This window comes from Scyliorhinus torazame, chromosome 17 (genome assembly GCF_047496885.1).
Source record: "Scyliorhinus torazame isolate Kashiwa2021f chromosome 17, sScyTor2.1, whole genome shotgun sequence".
Lineage (NCBI taxonomy): Eukaryota > Metazoa > Chordata > Chondrichthyes > Carcharhiniformes > Scyliorhinidae > Scyliorhinus > Scyliorhinus torazame.
In genome coordinates, this window is record NC_092723.1 from 188,378,724 (window position 1) to 188,401,938 (window position 23,215).

General features: G+C 52.4%; 1 protein-coding gene and 1 long non-coding RNA gene across 2 annotated transcripts in view; one reads left to right on the plus strand and one right to left on the minus strand.

The window, feature by feature from the left end:
• LOC140394520 (uncharacterized) overlaps positions 1 to 23,215 on the plus strand; it is an 86,064-nt gene that overhangs the window by 53,049 nt on the left and 9,800 nt on the right. The window lies entirely within an intron of this gene.
• The window catches only part of clec19a (C-type lectin domain containing 19A), a 71,010-nt gene that overhangs the window by 15,641 nt on the left and 32,154 nt on the right, over positions 1 to 23,215 (minus strand). The window contains exon 4 of the mRNA XM_072481864.1: positions 17,906 to 18,038. Coding sequence (XP_072337965.1) covers positions 17,906 to 18,038 — 133 coding nt within the window. The remainder of the gene's footprint in view (positions 1 to 17,905; positions 18,039 to 23,215) is intronic.

The following is a 23,215-nucleotide window of genomic DNA, read 5'->3' on the forward strand; positions in this document are numbered from 1 at the left end:
GATTGGAGAGTGGCGAATGTTGTGCCCTTGTTTAAGAAGGGCAGCAGGGAAAAGCCTGGGAACTACAGACCGGTGAGCCTAACGTCTGTAGTAGGTAAGTTGCTAGAAGGTATTCTGAGAGACAGGATCTACAAGCATTTAGAGAGGCAAGGATTGATTTGGGGCAGTCAGCATGGCTTTGTGCGTGGAAAATCATGTCTCACAAATTTGATTGAGTTTTTTGAGGGAGTGACCAAGAAGGTAGATGAGGGCAGTGCAGTAGACGTTGTCTACATGGACTTTAGCAAAGCCTTTGACAAGGTACCGCATGGTAGGTTGTTGCAGAAGGTTAAAGCTCACGGGATCCAGGGTGAGGTTGCCAATTGGATTCAAAATTGGCTGGACGACAGAAGGCAGAGGGTGGTTGTAGAGGGTTGTTTTTCAAACTGGAGGCCTGTGACCAGTGGTGTGCCTCAGGGATCGGTGCTGGGTCCACTGTTATTTGTGATTTATATTAATGATTTGGATGAGAATTTAGGAGGCATGGTTAGTAAGTTTGCAGATGACACCAAGATTGGTGGCACAGTGGATAGTGAAGAAGGTTATCTAGGATTGCAACGGGATCTTGATCAATTAGGCCAGTGGGCCGACGAATGGCAGATGGAGTTTAATTTAGATAAATGTGAGGTGATGCATTTTGGCAGATCGAATCAGGCCAGGACCTACTCAGTTAATGGTATGGCGTTGGGGAGAGTTATAGAACAAAGAGATCTAGGAGTACAGGTTCATAGCTCCTTGAAGGTGGAGTCGCAGGTGGACAGGGTGGTGAAGAAGGCATTCGGCATGCTTGGTTTCATTGGTCAGAACATTGAATACAGGAGTTGGGACGTCTTGTTGAAGTTGTACAAGACATTGGTACGGCCACACTTGGAATACTGTGTGCAGTTCTGGTCACCCTATTATAGAAAGGATATTATTAAACTAGAAAGAGTGCAGAAAAGATTTACTAGGATGTTGCCGGGACTTGATGGTTTGAGTTATAAGGAGAGGCTGGATAGACTGGGACTTTTTTCCCTGGAGCGTAGGAGGCTTAGGGGTGATCTTATAGAGGTCTATAAAATAATGAGGGGCATAGATAAGGTAGATAGTCAACATCTTTTCCCAAAGGTAGGGGAGTCTAAAACTAGAGGGCATAGGTTTAAGGTGAGAGGGGAGAGTTTCAGAAGGGCCCAGAGGGGCAATTTCTTCACTCAGAGGATAGTGAGTGTCTGGAATGTGCTGCCAGAGGTAGTAGTAGAGGCGGGTACAATTGTGTCTTTTAAAAAGCATTTAGATAGTTACATGGGTAAGATGGGTATAGAGGGTTATGGGCCCATTGCGGGCAACTGGGACTAGCTTAATGGTAAAAACTGGGCGGCATGGACTGGTTGGGCCAAAGGGCCTGTTTCCATGCTGTAAACTTCTATGATTCTATGATTCTATGAACTGCCAATAATACATCTGCTGCTCGATGGGCCTGTAGACACAGACCATTTATGGAGGGCACCTCCTCAGGGTGCACACACATTGCTGAAGGTCAGAAGAAAATACTTTTAGAAGGTTCCAAGACCTTTCTGACAGCCACCTGTAACCTTTCTTAAATTGACTTTTTGTTCCGAGCTATTCCAACTGCCATAGCAACTGCCGCCAATCTTTTATAGATTGCTTAAGTGTCCTTTCAAGTACAAAAGTATAGAGTCAAGAGATTTTGTTGTGTGATTGACATGTCTGATCAGCTTTTTCTGGAGTACAGAATGACTAAAGAGCTCTGATCGGGATCAGCCAGTGTGAAGAAGGCATCTTCACTTTGCACCCTGGTCTTCCTGAGCACTGCGAGACCAGGGCGAAATTCTCCTACCCGCCCCGCCACATTTCTGCCCCGACCGGCCGGCGGGAGTCTCCGTAACACCGGCCGGTCAATGGGGTTTCCCATTGTGGGGCAGCCCCACGCCGTCGGGAAACCCCCGGGCGCCGGCAAAACGGAGACTCCCGCCAGCGGAGAATGACGCCCCAAAGTCGCGAGGGTTAAAATCATCTGTCAGCTTTTGCTTCTGCCGCACACACTGCAGATCCCAAAACGCTGTGTTATGTTCTGGAACTTAATGGAATTGTGAGAGATAATGATGTTGCTCTGGCTCCTGTCTGATTATCTGTGAAATGGCACAGAAACATTTCCAAGTACACGAAGGCACGCTTTCAATTTACTCAAGCCTTTGAAAGTAATGAGTTGTTGTATTTAGTCCGATGGCAGAGACGGAGAATCAGGAGTCTACATTTTATAGAAACCAGCTGAACCTTCCTCTCGACGTTGAGCACAGCTTTTTGTCATCTCTCTGTTGATGAAAGCTAGCTCCTTTATTCAAAGGGTCTTGAATGTCTCGAGAATCATTTATCGCAGTCTAAGCTACCACATTGATCACTAACTTTAAATGCAAAGGTTGATCCAAGTTAACGGGCGGGGTTTTTCCACAGCGTCGCACCCGGGTGAATTGTGGGAGAACCCCAAATCAGGCTCCGAGCTGGGCGTGAAACCGCGGGGTGTCCGGCGCGATCTACACCATGCCATCGCTGCCGGTGATATTTAATGAGCAGCACTCACCTGGTGCCCGGGAATCAGTGGCCGCTCCTGCGAGGTCTCAATCAGGTGCGGTTAGCACCACAGTCGTGCACCAGCCATATTAACACTTTGCGGGGGTCTTGTAGGCCATTAGAGCCCCCCCCACCCCCCCGGGTTGCTGGGGCAGGACATGGTGGCACCCTGGAATCTCCCCTGGCACTCAGGTATTTTGGCACTGCCAAGGGTCAGGGCCTGGAGGGCCATGCCCATGAAAGGCAGGGCGGGGGCAGGGGGGGGGGGGTTTGAAGGTGGTTTGTGGGGCATGAAGAAAGGTTGGGGGGGGGGTAAAGGGTGGTCCTGAAAGAGTGAGGGTGTGGAGATCTGAGCAGCCTTTCAAAATGTCGTCGTGATCGCTGAGGAGGCGGTCCGCTGGTGAGTTCAGCTCCCTGCGCAGGAAAACATCCGGAATGTGGCCTCGATGGGATGAAACTCTCCGAGGCCCAAAACCGGCTAAGTGCCAATAAATAGCGGTGTCAATCTCAGCAATGCAGCCGTCAAGAAACAGCCTGCCAAACACACCCTTGGAAGTTTTTCTGGTGAATCACACCCAAAATGAGAGGAGAGCGAATTCAGCAAAGCTCAAGTAATTCTGCATTTAGCTTCTGATCCTCTCAATTTCTGCACAATACAAATATGAGGAGGGCCTTTGGGACATCTTTGCTTCATGGTGCCTGTGTGGGTACATTACAATGTATAATCCTGGAGGGCCTTACAATGTTGGCGCGGTTCTTGGACACTCATTGGCCTGGAATTCTCCAGTCATTCTTTTCTTTAAATGAACAGAAAACATTAGATTGGAGAATATAATGACGCAGACGAGACTGACAGTAAACGCAAGGTAGATTAATCTACAAGCATTTATAATAACCTGCATAACGCAGTATCTCACTCCCAGTGCAGTCCTAACTAGGAGGACTTACCTGGCCAGGCCCTCACCTTGGCCTCTTTTTAACCTTTGCTCAGAACTAGCCCCGGGTGGGTGGCCTTCGCCCGACCGGGGGAGCTCGTACTCCATGAGTCCCGGGGGAGGCGGGGGGGGGGGGGGGGGGGGAATCAATGAAGATTGCCCCGTGATCCTCGTGGGGGGGTTACAATAGTAAAGAAGCGGAAAATATCAGCCATTCTTTTCAAAAAGGTTCACAACCACAGGAATACACAATTACAAAGTAGTTTGAAATGCAAAGGCCCAATAATCCATTTGATATTAACTGCCCAAATTGCAAACTGTGATTCCAGCCAGCACCTTCAATCAATTTAACCTCCTCCCCACAACTGCCGATCCTGATACCATTGCAAAGGAATATTTAGTAAAATGTGTCTTAATTACACTCCTCACAACAGTAAATGTCCAGGTACACCCAGTCAGCACCTTGAACCTATTCCACCGTTCAATTACATCAGAACCGATCTGCAGGTCAACTCCATCCACCTGCTTTGGTTCCATATCTCAGTGAACAGGACCCTGTGGTTTTGCTTCCTGCACCCCAGTAAATATTGTCCTCATCACTGCAAAGTCATCTTGTGGGGGTCTCTTTTTCGAGACTGAACAGCTCCAACTCACATTTCAACTTGTTAACACACTGCCTTCCTCCGAGATCTGAATAGTCTCCTTCCAGTGATAGTGACCGGAATGGTAGTTAATATTTCTGGTGCAGCCTGACCAGAGGACAGTAATGGCACAGGGCGATTTCTGGAGATTTGAAAACAGCTTATCCGAGCAGAATGTTGATTTGGTGCCACCTCTAGCTGGTTGAATGTGGCGAGCAAAAAGTCAATGGCTCTGTGGCAAGTTCCAGATTGGGCCTTCAATATGTAGCAGCTGTATTTATCCAAATTAAATTGTGCGAACCATTGATCATCCAAGTGTAAAATCTGTACAATCTTAGCTACATTCTGATTTCATAATCCTCCTTAATTTGGGCATAATTTTCAAATTAAATTACCTCAAACTGGGACTAATATTCCAAGTGTAGGATCATAGAGCCATAGAATCCCGACAGTACAGAAGGAGGCCATTTGGCACCTCAAGTCTGCACTGAAACTCCGAAATAGCAGCCTACCTAGGCCCACTCCCCTGCCCTATCCTGTAGCCCACCTAAACTGGACATGAAGGGTCAAATTATCCCGGCCAATCCACCTAACCTGTACAGGGTGGAAACCTGTGGGAGGAAACCGGAGCACCCGGAGGAAACCCACGCACACACGGGGAGAAAGTGCAAACTCCGCAGTCACCCAAGGCCGGAATTGAACCCGGATCCCTGGCGGTGTGTGAATCCCTCGACTCAGCCCAAATCTCTTCTTGGCTAAATTCCTCTTCTTTCCTGGTCGCTGATTGCTGCATTTTATTGACATTTTGTAATTAAAACCGACTGACATTGATTTATACATTTTGTCAAAGACCTTGAGAGAATCTAACTGGTGAAAACCAAGATGGACCTACCTCTCTGACCGATAGGGGCAACCACTAGCTGCAAATAAGTGAAATTAAATACATCTAAATGAGGAAACGATGGGCACAATTTAACCACCGCTTTGCGTTTGCCGCGGGTCTGGCTGCGCGATTTATACAACAGGAAAGGTGAAAATCGAGAATCGCACAGTGCGCGAAGTCAGTTTGCTCTCTGATCGGCCCGACCCCGATGGCGATTCGCGGATTTTGCCCAAATATGGTGAGCGTATCATTGATCCCAATTAGCATCAATTTCCATCTCAGCGATTGAAGTCGAATGTAATGGCCTCTCGGGAATGAACCGACTGCCAGTGAGAGGTCTCGCGGGTGCCGTTTAGTACTCCTTTCTAAAAACATGAAGCTGGCGCAATGGCTGTTGAGGCAAACTGAGAAGCCATTTCCATTTTCTGGCATACAGCTCAAGGGCACTGGAGTTGTGCTGGTTGGTGCCAGTGGGTGCTGAGGAATAAGCACGAAGATCGGGTGTGGGGAGGATGCGAGGTGTCAGCCAGTGTTTGTGGGGTGGAACTGATGCCAGGAAGGAGGTGGCGACGTCCCCTGGCAGCTCAGTGGAGGTCATTGGTCCTTTACAGATATTGGATGCCCTCCTCTTGGTCACGATGCCCGCACTGCCAGCCGCTGCCACTGTCTCCCGGGCGGCATTACTGACTCTACTGCTGGTCCTCCAACCCCCTCGGGGGAATAGGATGTCCTGTCGTGTCCCCTCTCCGCCCAGAAGCCTCGCCAGGTCGGCATCGTCAAAGCGAGGAGCAGGTATGCTTGTGTGGTGACTGGAAGTGAGTGGTGAGGGAGTGTTTAAAGCAGCTCCCCCTCGTTAGTGGGAGTGTGGCAAATTAGACAGTGAGACAGCCAGTATTGGCGAGAAGCTCGTAGGGGCTCATTTTCGGCACTAAGGGCCATTAAATATGGGCTGTGACCTCGTCAACGTGGCCTTCGAGAAACACCCCACCAATCTTACCCAAAATGACACGTAGAAGCGTTTCCGATAATCATGCCCAAACTCGTATGGCGTTGCCACTGAGACATGGAGGATGCAAAATGACTTTCCAAGTCTCCTGTGGTTCCTATTTTCATTCGGGAGGCTGACAAGCCCCAATATCCTGGGAATCCCCCTTGTCGGTTGCGAGGCCTTACCTACAACAGCAACTCCTTTGAAAATCAAGGATACACTAAGCAGGATTTTCCATCTTTTGTGGAAAATATCTTAAAACAGAAATGCAACAAAATTAAAGGCAGGAACATTAATTCCAAAGATTGTTTATGGGATGGATAAACAACACAACAATATCATCCCAAAGAAAGGGAAATAGGACCAAATTAATATTAAAAGTTGTATGGAGGGAACAGAGGGTCCATTTTCAGCGTGCGTCAGCGAGAATGGCATTGTGGGCGGAAACACCCGCAAGAATCAGGAAACGAGATTCTCGCTGGCCGTTTTCCACACCCCGTGGCAGTGTCAAGGCTCACACGCAGAGAGGGCGGGAGCCTAATTTAAATGCATTTTAATATACTTACTGAATCCCCCACCCCCCCCTCCCCCCCACTCCCCCACAAACCACATGATCCCCCTCAAAATATTCCCACCACGCTGATGTCACATGTCAGGGGCGAACCCTCAGGGTTCACGTTACGTTTGTTTGGGGGGGGGGCCCTCAATGCTGATGGGGAAGCCCCTGGTGCTTGTGTGGGGGTCACGTCCGTACTGGGGGTGGTTCTTTCTGAGCTAATTGGGGCACCCTTTCGATTTCGGTGGAGCCGGCTTCTCTGCCTCTATCGGGCTCCGCCCCTCCGCCGTGACAGCTCAAACCACCCCCTTGAATTTCTTTTTCAGCGAGGTTAAAACTTTCTCCGGCACCCAAATGTATATTTACCTCCCCAGTCTCCACAACACCCCCCAACCCCCCACCCACCCCCCCCATAAACAGTCGCCTACTTATGTGTTGTAAATAATTTTGCCAGTTGTACAGAGTTGCTGCTGTTGAGCAAGTGCACAATACCCCACTAGTTATTCTATTTTATTTTTTATTATTACTTTTGTTTTGGGTATGTTTGTGTGTGCCCTTCTCTTCTATATATGCATATATCTATATTTCTTATTCTGTGTATATAACGGTAAATATACTTTGTTCAAAACCCAATAAAAACATTTATTAAAAAAATATGTTCTGGACTAAAAACTGGGCTATTCAGATGGAGAGAGTCCCTCCCCGGGTTTCAGTCACAGTCTGACACCCTTGCGCCCAAAAAGCAACTCGCCGCGGCACAGTGTGACTGATAAAAGCCGGGAGACCCCGCTCCCGGGATCTATCCGGCTCGTAACGCTTCACAAGATCCAACACGATCTCGTGAGGCATTGCGATGTAAATCTCGCGCACTGTGGGCGGGATCACATTTTGGAAAATCTGCATATTCAAGTGAGACAGCTAGTCCCTCTTTAATGTGCAGATTCCCTTCATCCCCTTCGTCTCGGAGATCTCGGACGAAGAGTGTTCAGTTCCGGCTCCCATAAACGGGGACCAGATGGAACGGCACTTGTGGGGGTCACCCAGGGAGGTGGAGGCCCCCAGCTGCATGCTCTTTGGGCAAGGTGGTGCCCTGGAACTGCCTGCCTGGCACCTTGGGGGGCTTCGGAGATCGGGACACTATTTAATAATGGTGTCCGATCTCTCATTACACTGGGCAATGCAATTACATTGCAACACATGTCGCTGCGAGCACCGGGAGACACACAGCTAAACGCACTCACACGGCTAAACGCACTCACACAGCTAAACGCACTCACACGGCTATACGCACTCACACGGCTAAACGCACTCACACGGCTAAACGCACTCACTGGGGGACTTTGCTGCGAGCACCGGGAGACACACAGCTAAACGCACTCGCTAGGAGACTTTGCTGCGAGCACCGGGAGACACACAGCTAATCGCACTCACACGGCTAAACGCACTCGCTGGGGGACTTTGCTGCGAGCACCGGGAGACACACAGCTAAACGCACTCACTGGGGGACTTTGCTGCGAGCACCGGGAGACACACAGCTAAACGCACTCACACGGCTAAACGCACTCGCTAGGAGACTTTGCTGCGAACACCGGGAGACACACAGCTAAACGCACTCGCTGGGGGACTTTGCTGCGAGCACCGGGAGACACACAGCTAAACGCACTCACTGGGGGACTTTGCTGCGAGCACCGGGAGACACACAGCTAAACGCACTCACACGGCTAAACGCACTCGCGAGGGGACTTTGCTGCGAGCACTGGGAGACACACGGCTAAACGCACTCACACGGCTATACGAACTCGCTGGGGGACTTTGCTGCGAGCACCGGGAGACACACAGCTAAACGCACTCACACGGCTAAACGCACTCGCTGGGGGACTTTGCTGCGAGCACCGGGAGACACACAGCTAAACGCACTCGCTAGGAGACTTTGCTGCGAGCACCGGGAGACACACAGCTAAACGCACTCACACGGCTAAACGCACTCGCGAGGGGACTTTGCTGCGAGCACTGGGAGACACACAGCTAAACGCACTCACACGGCTAAACGCACTCGCTGGGGGACTTTGCTGCGAGCACCGGGAGACACACAGCTAAACGCACTCACACGGCTAAACGCACTCGCGAGGGGACTTTGCTGCGAGCACTGGGAGACACACAGCTAAACGCACTCACACGGCTAAACGCACTCGCTGGGGGACTTTGCTGCGAGCACCGGGAGACACACAGCTAAACGCACTCACACGGCTAAACGCACTCACTGGGGGACTTTGCTGCGAGCACCGGGAGACACACAGCTAAACGCACTCACACGGCTAAACGCACTCGCGAGGGGACTTTGCTGCGAGCACCGGGAGACACACAGCTAAACGCACTCACTGGGGGACTTTGCTGCGAGCACCGGGAGACACACAGCTAAACGCACTCACTGGGGGACTTTGCTGCGAGCACCGGGAGACACACGGCTAAACGCACTCGCTGGGGGACTTTGCTGCGAGCACCGGGAGACACACAGCTAAACGCACTCGCTGGGGGACTTTGCTGCGAGCACCGGGAGACACACGGCTAAACGCACTTGCTGGGGGACTTTGCTGCGAGCACCGGGAGACACACAGCTAAACGCACTCGCTGGGGGACTTTGCTGCGAGCACCGGGAGACACACAGCTAAACGCACTCACACGGCTAAACGCACTCACTGGGGGACTTTGCTGCGAGCACCGGGAGACACACAGCAAATGCACTCGCTGGGAGACTTTGCTGCGAGCACCGGGAGACACACAGCTAAACGCACTCGCTGGGGGACTTTGCTGCGAGCACCGGGAGACACACAGCTAAACGCACTCGCTGGGGGACTTTGCTGCGAGCACCGGGAGACACACAGCTAAACGCAATCGCTAGGGGACTTTGCTGCGAGCACCGGGAGACACACAGCTAAACGCACTCGCTGGGGGACTTTGCTGCGAGCACCGGGAGACACACGGCTAAACGCACTCGCTGGGGGACTTTGCTGCGAGCACCGGGAGACACACAGCTAAACGCACTCACACGGCTAAACGCACTCGCTGGGGGACTTTGCTGCGAGCACCGGGAGACACACAGCTAAACGCACTCGCTGGGGGACTTTGCTGCGAGCACCGGGAGACACACAGCTAAACGCACTCGCTGGGGGACTTTGCTGCGAGCACGGGAGACACACAGCTAAACGCACTCACTGGGGGACTTTGCTGCGAGCACTGGGAGACACACAGCTAAACGCACTCACTGGGGGACTTTGCTGCGAGCACCGGGAGACACACAGCTAAACGCACTCACACGGCTAAACGCACTCGCTGGGGGACTTTGCTGCGAGCACCGGGAGACACACAGCTAAACGCACTCACTGGGGGACTTTGCTGCGAGCACTGGGAGACACACGACTAAACGCACTCGCTGGGGGACTTTGCTGCGAGCACCAGGAGACACACAGCTAAACGCACTCGCTAGGGGACTTTGCTGCGAGCACTGGGAGACACACAGCTAAACGCACTCGCTGGGGGACTTTGCTGCGAGCACCGGGAGATACACAGCTAAACGCACTCACACGGCTAAACGCACTCACTGGGGGACTTTGCTGCGAGCACCGGGAGACACACGACTAAACGCACTCGCTAGGAGACTTTGCTGCGAGCACCGGGAGACACACAGCTAAACGCACTCGCTGGGGGACTTTGCTGCGAGCACTGGGAGACACACAGCTAAACGCACTTGCTGGGGGACTTTGCTGCGAGCACTGGGAGACACACAGCTAAACGCACTCACTGGGGGACTTTGCTGCGAGCACTGGGAGACACACAGCTAAACGCACTCACTGGGGGACTTTGCTGCGAGCACCGGGAGATACACAGCTAAACGCACTCACTGTGGGACTTTGCTGCGAGCACTGGGAGACACACAGCTAAACGCACTCACTGGGGGACTTTGCTGCGAGCACTGGGAGACACACAGCTAAACGCACTCGCTGGGGGACTTTGCTGCGAGCACTGGGAGACACACAGCTAAACGCACTCACTGAGGGACTTTGCTGCGAGCACTGGGAGACACACAGCTAAACGCACTCGCTGGGGGACTTTGCTGCGAGCACTGGGAGACACACAGCTAAACGCACTCACTGGGGGACTTTGCTGCGAGCACTGGGAGACACACAGCTAAACGCACTCACTGGGGGACTTTGCTGCGAGCACTGGGAGACACACAGCTAAACGCACTCGCTGGGGGACTTTGCTGCGAGCACTGGGAGACACACAGCTAAACGCACTCACTGGGGGACTTTGCTGCGAGCACTGGGAGACACACAGCTAAACGCACTCACACGGCTAAACGCACTCACTGGGGGACTTTGCTGCGAGCACCGGGAGACACACGACTAAACGCACTCGCTAGGAGACTTTGCTGCGAGCACCGGGAGACACACAGCTAAACGCACTTGCTGGGGGACTTTGCTGCGAGCACTGGGAGACACACAGCTAAACGCATTCGCACGGCTAAACGCACTCGCTGGGGAACTTTGCTGCGAGCACTGGGAGACACACAGCTAAACGCACTCACACGGCTAAACGCACTCGCTGGGGGACTTTGCTGCGAGCACTGGGAGACACACAGCTAAACGCACTCACTGGGGGACTTTGCTGCGAGCACCGGGAGATACACAGCTAAACGCACTCGCTGGGGGACTTTGCTGCGAGCACCGGGAGATACACAGCTAAACGCACTCACACGGCTAAACGCACTCACTGGGGGACTTTGCTGCGAGCATCGGGAGATACACAGCTAAACGCACTCACACGACTAAACGCACTCGCTAGGAGACTTTGCTGCGAGCACCGGGAGACACACAGCTAAACGCACTCGCTAGGGGACTTTGCTGCGAGCACCGGGAGACACACAGCTAAACGCACTCGCTGGGGGACTTTGCTGCGAGCACCGGGAGACACACAGCTAAACGCACTCGCTGGGGGACTTTGCTGCGAGCACCGGGAGACACACAGCTAAACGCACTCACACGGCTAAACGCACTCGCTGGGGGACTTTGCTGCGAGCACCGGGAGACACACAGCTAAACGCACTCGCTGGGGGACTTTGCTGCGAGCACCGGGAGACACACAGCTAAACGCACTCGCTGGGGGACTTTGCTGCGAGCACGGGAGACACACAGCTAAACGCACTCACTGGGGGACTTTGCTGCGAGCACTGGGAGACACACAGCTAAACGCACTCACTGGGGGACTTTGCTGCGAGCACCGGGAGACACACAGCTAAACGCACTCACACGGCTAAACGCACTCGCTGGGGGACTTTGCTGCGAGCACCGGGAGACACACAGCTAAACGCACTCACTGGGGGACTTTGCTGCGAGCACTGGGAGACACACGACTAAACGCACTCGCTGGGGGACTTTGCTGCGAGCACCGGGAGACACACAGCTAAACGCACTCGCTAGGGGACTTTGCTGCGAGCACTGGGAGACACACAGCTAAACGCACTCGCTGGGGGACTTTGCTGCGAGCACCGGGAGATACACAGCTAAACGCACTCACACGGCTAAACGCACTCACTGGGGGACTTTGCTGCGAGCACCGGGAGACACACGACTAAACGCACTCGCTAGGAGACTTTGCTGCGAGCACCGGGAGACACACAGCTAAACGCACTCGCTGGGGGACTTTGCTGCGAGCACCGGGAGACACACGACTAAACGCACTCGCTAGGAGACTTTGCTGCGAGCACCGGGAGATACACAGCTAAACACACTCGCTAGGGGACTTTGCTGCGAGCACTGGGAGACACACAGCTAAACGCACTCGCTGGGGGACTTTGCTGCGAGCACTGGGAGACACACAGCTAAACGCACTTGCTGGGGGACTTTGCTGCGAGCACTGGGAGACACACAGCTAAACGCATTCGCACGGCTAAACGCACTCGCTGGGGAACTTTGCTGCGAGCACTGGGAGACACACAGCTAAACGCACTCACACGGCTAAACGCACTCGCTGGGGGACTTTGCTGCGAGCACTGGGAGACACACAGCTAAACGCACTCACTGGGGGACTTTGCTGCGAGCACCGGGAGATACACAGCTAAACGCACTCGCTGGGGGACTTTGCTGCGAGCACCGGGAGATACACAGCTAAACGCACTCACACGGCTAAACGCACTCACTGGGGGACTTTGCTGCGAGCATCGGGAGATACACAGCTAAACGCACTCACACGACTAAACGCACTCGCTAGGAGACTTTGCTGCGAGCACCGGGAGACACACAGCTAAACGCACTCGCTGGGGGACTTTGCTGCGAGCACCGGGAGACACACGACTAAACGCACTCGCTAGGAGACTTTGCTGCGAGCACCGGGAGACACACGACTAAACGCACTCGCTAGGAGACTTTGCTGCGAGCACCGGGAGATACACAGCTAAACACACTCGCTAGGGGACTTTGCTGCGAGCACTGGGAGACACACAGCTAAACGCACTTGCTGGGGGACTTTGCTGTGAGCACTGGGAGACACTCAGCTAAACGCACTCACTGGGGGACTTTGCTGCGAGCACTGGGAGACACACAGCTAAACGCACTCACTGGGGGACTTTGCTGCGAGCACCGGGAGATACACAGCTAAACGCACTCACTGGGGGACTTTGCTGCGAGCACTGGGAGACACACAGCTAAACGCACTCACTGGGGGACTTTGCTGCGAGCACTGGGAGACACACAGCTAAACGCACTCGCTGGGGGACTTTGCTGCGAGCACTGGGAGACACACAGCTAAACGCACTCACTGAGGGACTTTGCTGCGAGCACTGGGAGACACACAGCTAAACGCACTCGCTGGGGGACTTTGCTGCGAGCACTGGGAGACACACAGCTAAACGCACTCACTGGGGGACTTTGCTGCGAGCACTGGGAGACACACAGCTAAACGCACTCACTGGGGGACTTTGCTGCGAGCACTGGGAGACACACAGCTAAACGCACTCGCTGGGGGACTTTGCTGCGAGCACTGGGAGACACACAGCTAAACGCACTCACTGGGGGACTTTGCTGCGAGCACTGGGAGACACACAGCTAAACGCACTCACACGGCTAAACGCACTCACTGGGGGACTTTGCTGCGAGCACCGGGAGACACACGACTAAACGCACTCGCTAGGAGACTTTGCTGCGAGCACCGGGAGACACACAGCTAAACGCACTCACTGGGGGACTTTGCTGCGAGCACTGGGAGACACACAGCTAAACGCACTCACTGGGGGACTTTGCTGCGAGCACCGGGAGACACACAGCTAAACGCACTCACACGGCTAAACGCACTCGCTGGGGGACTTTGCTGCGAGCACCGGGAGACACACAGCTAAACGCACTCACTGGGGGACTTTGCTGCGAGCACTGGGAGACACACGACTAAACGCACTCGCTGGGGGACTTTGCTGCGAGCACCGGGAGACACACAGCTAAACGCACTCGCTAGGGGACTTTGCTGCGAGCACTGGGAGACACACAGCTAAACGCACTCGCTGGGGGACTTTGCTGCGAGCACCGGGAGATACACAGCTAAACGCACTCACACGGCTAAACGCACTCACTGGGGGACTTTGCTGCGAGCACCGGGAGACACACGACTAAACGCACTCGCTAGGAGACTTTGCTGCGAGCACCGGGAGACACACAGCTAAACGCACTCGCTGGGGGACTTTGCTGCGAGCACCGGGAGACACACGACTAAACGCACTCGCTAGGAGACTTTGCTGCGAGCACCGGGAGATACACAGCTAAACACACTCGCTAGGGGACTTTGCTGCGAGCACTGGGAGACACACAGCTAAACGCACTCGCTGGGGGACTTTGCTGCGAGCACTGGGAGACACACAGCTAAACGCACTTGCTGGGGGACTTTGCTGCGAGCACTGGGAGACACACAGCTAAACGCATTCGCACGGCTAAACGCACTCGCTGGGGAACTTTGCTGCGAGCACTGGGAGACACACAGCTAAACGCACTCACACGGCTAAACGCACTCGCTGGGGGACTTTGCTGCGAGCACTGGGAGACACACAGCTAAACGCACTCACTGGGGGACTTTGCTGCGAGCACCGGGAGATACACAGCTAAACGCACTCGCTGGGGGACTTTGCTGCGAGCACCGGGAGATACACAGCTAAACGCACTCACACGGCTAAACGCACTCACTGGGGGACTTTGCTGCGAGCATCGGGAGATACACAGCTAAACGCACTCACACGACTAAACGCACTCGCTAGGAGACTTTGCTGCGAGCACCGGGAGACACACAGCTAAACGCACTCGCTGGGGGACTTTGCTGCGAGCACCGGGAGACACACGACTAAACGCACTCGCTAGGAGACTTTGCTGCGAGCACCGGGAGACACACGACTAAACGCACTCGCTAGGAGACTTTGCTGCGAGCACCGGGAGATACACAGCTAAACACACTCGCTAGGGGACTTTGCTGCGAGCACTGGGAGACACACAGCTAAACGCACTTGCTGGGGGACTTTGCTGTGAGCACTGGGAGACACACAGCTAAACGCACTCACTGGGGGACTTTGCTGCGAGCACTGGGAGACACACAGCTAAACGCACTCACTGGGGGACTTTGCTGCGAGCACCGGGAGATACACAGCTAAACGCACTCACTGGGGGACTTTGCTGCGAGCACTGGGAGACACACAGCTAAACGCACTCACTGGGGGACTTTGCTGCGAGCACTGGGAGACACACAGCTAAACGCACTCGCTGGGGGACTTTGCTGCGAGCACTGGGAGACACACAGCTAAACGCACTCACTGAGGGACTTTGCTGCGAGCACTGGGAGACACACAGCTAAACGCACTCGCTGGGGGACTTTGCTGCGAGCACTGGGAGACACACAGCTAAACGCACTCACTGGGGGACTTTGCTGCGAGCACTGGGAGACACACAGCTAAACGCACTCACTGGGGGACTTTGCTGCGAGCACTGGGAGACACACAGCTAAACGCACTCGCTGGGGGACTTTGCTGCGAGCACTGGGAGACACACAGCTAAACGCACTCACTGGGGGACTTTGCTGCGAGCACTGGGAGACACACAGCTAAACGCACTCACACGGCTAAACGCACTCACTGGGGGACTTTGCTGCGAGCACCGGGAGACACACGACTAAACGCACTCGCTAGGAGACTTTGCTGCGAGCACCGGGAGACACACAGCTAAACGCACTTGCTGGGGGACTTTGCTGCGAGCACTGGGAGACACACAGCTAAACGCACTCACACGGCTAAACGCACTCGCTGGGGAACTTTGCTGCGAGCACTGGGAGACACACAGCTAAACGCACTCACACGGCTAAACGCACTCGCTGGGGGACTTTGCTGCGAGCACTGGGAGACACACAGCTAAACGCACTCACTGGGGGACTTTGCTGCGAGCACCGGGAGATACACAGCTAAACGCACTCGCTGGGGGACTTTGCTGCGAGCACCGGGAGATACACAGCTAAACGCAATCACACGGCTAAACGCACTCACTGGGGGACTTTGCTGCGAGCATCGGGAGATACACAGCTAAACGCACTCACACGGCTAAACGCACTCACTGGGGGACTTTGCTGCGAGCACCGGGAGACACACGACTAAACGCACTCGCTAGGGGACTTTGCTGCGAGCACTGGGAGACACACAGCTAAACGCACTCGCTGGGGGACTTTGCTGCGAGCACTGGGAGACACACAGCTAAACGTACTCACTGGGGGACTTTGCTGCGAGCACTGGGAGACACACGACTAAACGCACTCGCTAGGAGACTTTGCTGCGAGCACCGGGAGACACACAGCTAAACGCACTCGCGAGGGGACTTTGCTGCGAGCACTGGGAGACACACAGCTAAACGCACTCACTGGGGGACTTTGCTGCGAGCACTGGGAGACACACAGCTAAACGCACTCACACGGCTAAACGCACTCACTGGGGGACTTTGCTGCGAGCACCGGGAGACACACGACTAAACGCACTCGCTAGGAGACTTTGCTGCGAGCACCGGGAGACACACAGCTAAACGCACTCGCTGGGGGACTTTGCTGCGAGCACCGGGAGATACACAGCTAAACGCACTCACACGGCTAAACGCGCTCACTGGGGGACTTTGCTGCGAGCACCGGGAGACACACGACTAAACGCACTCGCTAGGGGACTTTGCTGCGAGCACTGGGAGACACACAGCTAAACGCACTCGCTGGGGGACTTTGCTGCGAGCACTGGGAGACACACAGCTAAACGCACTCACACGGCTAAACCTACTCACACGGCTAAACGCACTCACTGGGGGACTTTGCTGCGAGCACGGGAGACACACGGCTAAACGCACTCGCGAGGGGACTTTGCTGCGAGCACGGGAGAGACACGGCTAAACGCACTCGCGAGGGGACTTTGCTGCGAGCACCGGGAGACACACAGCTAAACGCACTCACACGGCTAAACGCATTCACTGGGGGACTTTGCTGCGAGCACGGGAGACACACGGCTAAACGCACTCACACGGCTAAACGCACTCACTGGGGGACTTTGCTGCGAGCACCGGGAGACACACAGCTAAACGCACTCGCGAGGGGACTTTGCTGCGAGCACCGGGAGACACACAGCTAATCGCACTCGCAAGGGGACTTTGCTGCGAGCACCGGGAGACACACAGATAAACGCACTCACGAGGGCAGTTTGTTCCCAATCAATTGATTCAGCCTCTGAGAAAATGTGGGAAATTTCAACCCAGAGTTACAGAATCGTTACGGTGCAGAAGGAGGCCATTCGGCCCAGCCAGTCTGCACCGGCTCTGCAAATGTGCATCATGGTTTAGTACTATTCCCCTGCCTTTTCCCCGTACCCCAGGGTTCCCAACAAAAATGTATCAAGGAATTAATTAATTTCTGATGAAAGGTGAGTGACCTGAAATGTTAACTCGGTTTTTCTCTCCACATTTGCAGCTTGTTGAGTATTTCCAGAATATTCTGTTTTATACCAGGTTTCTATTATCGGCAGTGTTAATAGAACCTGGTGTCCCTTCATAGATGATGATTAAATTACTTTTCTTAAATTTGAGGAGTATTTAAGAGCAGTGGAATTTATCTGATATCATCACTCTAGTTTTTCCACATTTTAATGCATCTTCTGAATGACCCAATATTAATTTGCCACAGATATTTGATATTGGATTACACAACTGCAGATCCGAGCCCTGGTGCTTTATGGAAGTGGAAACATCATCTTACCACTGTTTTGCCGGAACCATATCTGCACACAGTCTTCCTCTTCCTCTGTTAACTGCGTTCCATCATCAGGCTGATTCCGATCCCAATAGTTATAGTCATACATTGTCCCATCGGTCCATTCCAAATCCCCTTCCTGCCAAGAATTTTGAAGACCATTATTTGTTAACTTGTCCACAGAACTAACCACTGTCTAAACAAATAAAGAGCAGAATGGATTACTGGTTCCCTCCCAAATTCCACCACAACATCAGGGCTCTTGGATCCCCAGTTTCACCCTGGGGTATCATTGGCAACCAGTATTGTCCAATAAAAACAGGCAGAGAGGCCATTTTCCTGCAGGACGTGGGGTTCACCCAGCTTCTAGCCATCGGCCTCAAGAAATGTATAGTAATATTATTACAGAATTTTATATCAGCAGCATGATATAGGAAGCAGCATGATATAGGAAGCAGCATGATATAGGAAGCAGTGATATAGGAAGCAGTATTATATAGGAAGCAGTATTATATAGGAAGCAGTATTATATAGGAAGCAGCATGATATAGGAAGCAGTATTATATAGGCAGCAGTATTATATAGGAAGCAGTATTATATAGGAAGCAGTGATATATATACCACCACCAAGAGGTCTGATTAGGGCCAAGAAATTATGGGCACGTTCTTGAGCCCACACCCACTGTCCGCGGGATCAGCGGCATAGCCGGAAAATCCCATGGGAATTGGGAAACACTATTCCCGCCGGAGATGCACTTCCCAATTTTCCTCGCCACTCCCCGGAGACGTCACAGGGTTCACACACACAAAGGGCGTGGACCTCATTTTAATGCATTTGAATTCAGTTCAATCTACTTAGCGGCCCTCCTGACAAGTGATTCCCCAACTCACCAAATATTCGCCAACGTGACTGATGGATCTCTGTGTCTATTCGGAACCCTGAATATCCGTTATCCCTTCTTAGTTCCCAAATAACAGAGGTCAAGTTTGTGCTTTTTGGCAAAGTTCAGTTGAACTTTATTTGTCAGCTTGTACCACTGGTAAACTTTATTTGTCAATACAAGATTAGGTAAGATTGATTGTCTTTAGCGAGTAGAGTAGTTGAGTTTTCATTCAATTACAAATCGTGGTAATTCTTCCAATCATAATACACGGTATAAAATGACTGAGTGATTTAAGCAAAAGAAAGATGGCGATTTAGCAAAAGCAGCAAAGGAAATAGGTTTCAGAAGGAGATAGATTGATTCCGGAATGGATTTTTCCATCCCGACAAGTGATTCTTAAGAAGCTTATTATCTTAAGGTCTCGCCTTCTTTACAGCTGCAATTGGCTTTAACTAATTTATAATTCACTCAATTCAGCCAAACGGTCTGTCCATCAATTTAAGAGAGATATGTATTTAAATATCTTGGTTCCACTTTCCCATACCCAATTTAATTAGAAAAACGTTGGGCGGGATTCTCCACTCCCACGCCGAAGTGGCCGCGCCGTCGTGAACGCCGTCGAGGTTCACGACGGCGTGGAACGGCCCCGGTCCCGACCAATTCAGGCCCTGACAATGGGCCAGTATCGGGGCCGCGTCATCTACCCGCGCCAGGCCTTGTCGCCCGCGTAAAAGCGGCACGCATAGATGACGCGGCCGGCGCCGCATAACGGACATCATCCGCGCATGCGCGGGTTGGCCGGCGCCAACCTGCGCATGCGCGGGTTGCCGTCCTGTCCAAATCCGCCCCGCAAGAAGATGGGGGACGGATCTTGCGGGGCCGCGGAAGGAAGGAGGTCCTCCTTCAGAGAGGACGGCCCGACGATCGGTGGGCACCGATCGCGGGCCACCCCACAGTGCAGGTGAAGCCCGGTGCAGGATCCCCCCTCGCCCCCCCACAGGCCGCCCCCCCAGCGTTCACGCACCGCCCACGACTGCAGCGACCAGGTGTGGACGGCGCCGGGGGGAACCCGCCGTTTTGGCCTGGCCGTTCGGCCCATCCGGGCCTCAGAATAGTGGGGGTGCCGGAGAATCGCCATTTTGGATGTCTCCGCCGATTCTCCGGCCTGCGGCCCGCGAAACTCGACCGGGCCGTTTCCGCCTCTTGGGAGAATCGCGGGAGGGCGTCAGACCGGTGTCCCCGGAAATTTTGGCGGCCCAGGCGATTCTCCCAACCGGCGTGGGAGTGGAGAATCGCGCCCACAGTTTTTGCTGAGAAATTATCAGCCCTAGACTGGCTGTTACTATAGGGATGGAATTACCAGTTCTTTACTGTATAACAATGGGGCCTTTTAGCTAGTTGACGGCACTGTCCTTGTAACCTCAAGCAACTTGTAAAACGTGAGAAATTGCGAGTATTATCTGGATTAACCCGTAGTGGATTGCCAGCTATAGTTGCACTGAATGAGTTCTCATTTAAACCTCTTATATCTGACTAGGATAGTCAATTTCTATCAGTGACGCCAGGCCAGTGAGGTTTACAACAGGTTTGGCAGGAGGGGTCATGCCTGGGCAGTGTTGGCAGTGACAACCTGGCCGGTGCCATGGGGCAGTGCCAGGGTCGGTACCTATTGGGAGCCACACGAGGGGGAAGGGCATCAGCGTGTGACATCCATACTTCCGTGGTATGGTTGGGGTGGAGTTCAATGCTGGCAGTGAATGTGGGCGGAATGCCGGAGGATTATTGGGGGGGGGGCGGGAAGGAGAGCCCACAATACCTCCTTATTGGAAGCTGGGGGCCATTGGGCTGCAGTGCTGATGGGGATGCTCTTTGGAGATGGTGCCCCAATCCCTTCATAGCCGGTTCCCGGCTCAATGAGGCTCTGCCCCCCGACTGAGTGACAGCGTAAACCACGGCCAATCATTTCTTTTTGTCCGAGAGGCTCCAGATTCCATGAGAAAATTGGCCTGTGAAACTGGCACACAACAGTTTTCTATCTGACACTTTGCCAAATCCTGGGAAGATTCCGCTCGATCTTTCTCAGGGGACTCAGCAATTATGGTGAGAATTTCCCCAATCCCGTCAATCTTGACCACATTCCAGTATTTACAACTTGGAGGTGTTTCCCCGATAAAAAACTTTGCTCCCAATTTCTTTAGCCTCTTATTTTAAGGTGCTTTGTTAATACCGAGTGACAACAATACTCCAAAACCACAACATTGAGATCACACTCGGTGGGTTCAGTATTTGGAGTAGAGTTCTCTTTAATTGTTTTATCAGCAATACGGCAAAGCAACAAATTGATGGTTAGCTAATCAACTGCTGTTGTAAAAACCAAAAGAAGTTGTTAGGAAAGAAGTTTAGTTAAGAGTCAAACCTATAAATCAGTCCAAATAACACAATAAAAATTAAATAATGAAAATAGCAGGTTAACAAACAGGAATCTTTGGGCTAAAAGTTCAACTGGGGCTGTTGGAGGGCATAAGGTTTGTGATGCATGATTACCCCCCCGCCTGTACAAAATGAAGCAGACAGCACACGCCTGCTACCTGATCATCTCAATAATTGTGCAACTCAACACACTGCTTGGTTGCACTGTCAGACACCTGCAGGGTTAGCAAGATTGACAACTTGCCAGACCTTCTTAAAGGCAGCCTGTCCAATTACAGAGGAGATGTAATCAGGCTGCAGCAGCGAGTGGGATAGTGTGTGAAAGGATTTTAGGGAATGAATGATACTATTAAAGGAGTGATAGGGAAAGGGAAGGGCTTCCAGGATCTCGGACTCAGTCCTGAAGCCTTGGTCCAGAAGAAGGTTCAAAGGAAGGAGAGAGGCCACGTTTCTACATGGTGCCAGGATAACCTTTAGTTACACCCTATGAAGAGAATGACCCTGGGGAAACCCGACTACGGGGTTTGAAAAAGCTCAATGACTGCACACAAGTGGTTAAGGTCAGTGAATGGCAACTCTTAACTCACCACACCACCAATCCCACACACTGCTCAATGCACCACACACAGCCATCACGCAGCCACTCGCAAGGATAACAATCAGGTCTCGAGCCTTGTTAAGTTGCTCGTGGAGACCAATAAATTAAAGGAAACAAATTCACCAAATGACTCCGGGATTTTATTTTTTATAACTTCTACTTTAACAATCAAACTCAAGGCCTGGATGGGTACATGGGACTGGGATAGTATAGCTATTACCGAAACATGGCTAAAGGAGGGGCAGGACTGGCAGCTCAATGTTCCGGGGTACAGATGCTACAGGAAAGATAGAACAGGAGATAGGAGAGGAGAATGGAGAGGAGGGGGAGTTGAGTTTTTGATTCGGGACAGTATCACGGCAGTACAGAGAGAGGATATATCCAAGGGTTCGCTCACTGTGTCTAGATGGGTAGAGCTGAAAAATAAAAATGAAAAAGGGAGAGATCACTTTGATAGGACTGTACTACAGGCCCCCAAATAGTCAGTGGGAAATGGAGGAGTAAATATGTAAGGAGATTACAGATAGCTGCAAGAAAAATAGGGTGGTAATAGTTGAGGACTTTAACTTTCCCAACATTAACTGGGATAGCTATAGCATTAGGGGCTCGGATGGAGAGAAATTTGTTGAGTGTATTCAGGAGGAATTTCTCATTCAGTATGGGGATGGCCCGACTAGAGGGGGGCGGGGGGCAAAACTTGACCTCCTCTTGGGGTATAAGGAAGGGCAGGTGACAGAAGTGTTAGTGAGGGATCACTTTGGGATCAGTGACGATAATTCCATTAGTTTTAAGATAGCTATGAAGAATGATAGTTCTGGCCCAAAAGTTTAAATTTTAAATTTGGGCAAGGCCAGTTTTGATGATATTAGACAGGAGCTTTCAAACTTGATTGGGGAAGTCTGTTGGCAACAAACGGACGGCTGGTAAGTGGGAGGCTTTCAAAAGTGTGTTAACCAAGGTTCAGGGTGAGCACATTCCTTTTAGAGTGAAGGGTAAGGCTGGGAGAAGGAAGGAAACCTGGATGACTCCGGATGTTGAGGCCCTGATAAAAAAGAAGAAGGAGGCATATGACATGCATCAGCAGCTGGGGTCAAGTGGATCCCCTGAAGAGTATGAGGTTGTTGGGTAGAGTTAAGAGAGAAATCAGGAGGGCATTAAGGGGACCTGAGATTGCTTTGGCAGATAAAGCAAAGGAAAATCCAAAGAGCTTCTACAAATACATAAAGGGCAAAAGAGTAACGAGGGAGAGGATAGGGCCTCTTAAGTATCTACAAGGGCATCTATATGCGGATCCACAAGAGATGGGCGAGATCCTGAATGAATATTTCTCAGCGGTATTTCCTGTTGAGAAAGGCATGGATGTTAGGGAACTTGGGGAAATAAATAGCGATGTCTTGTGATGTA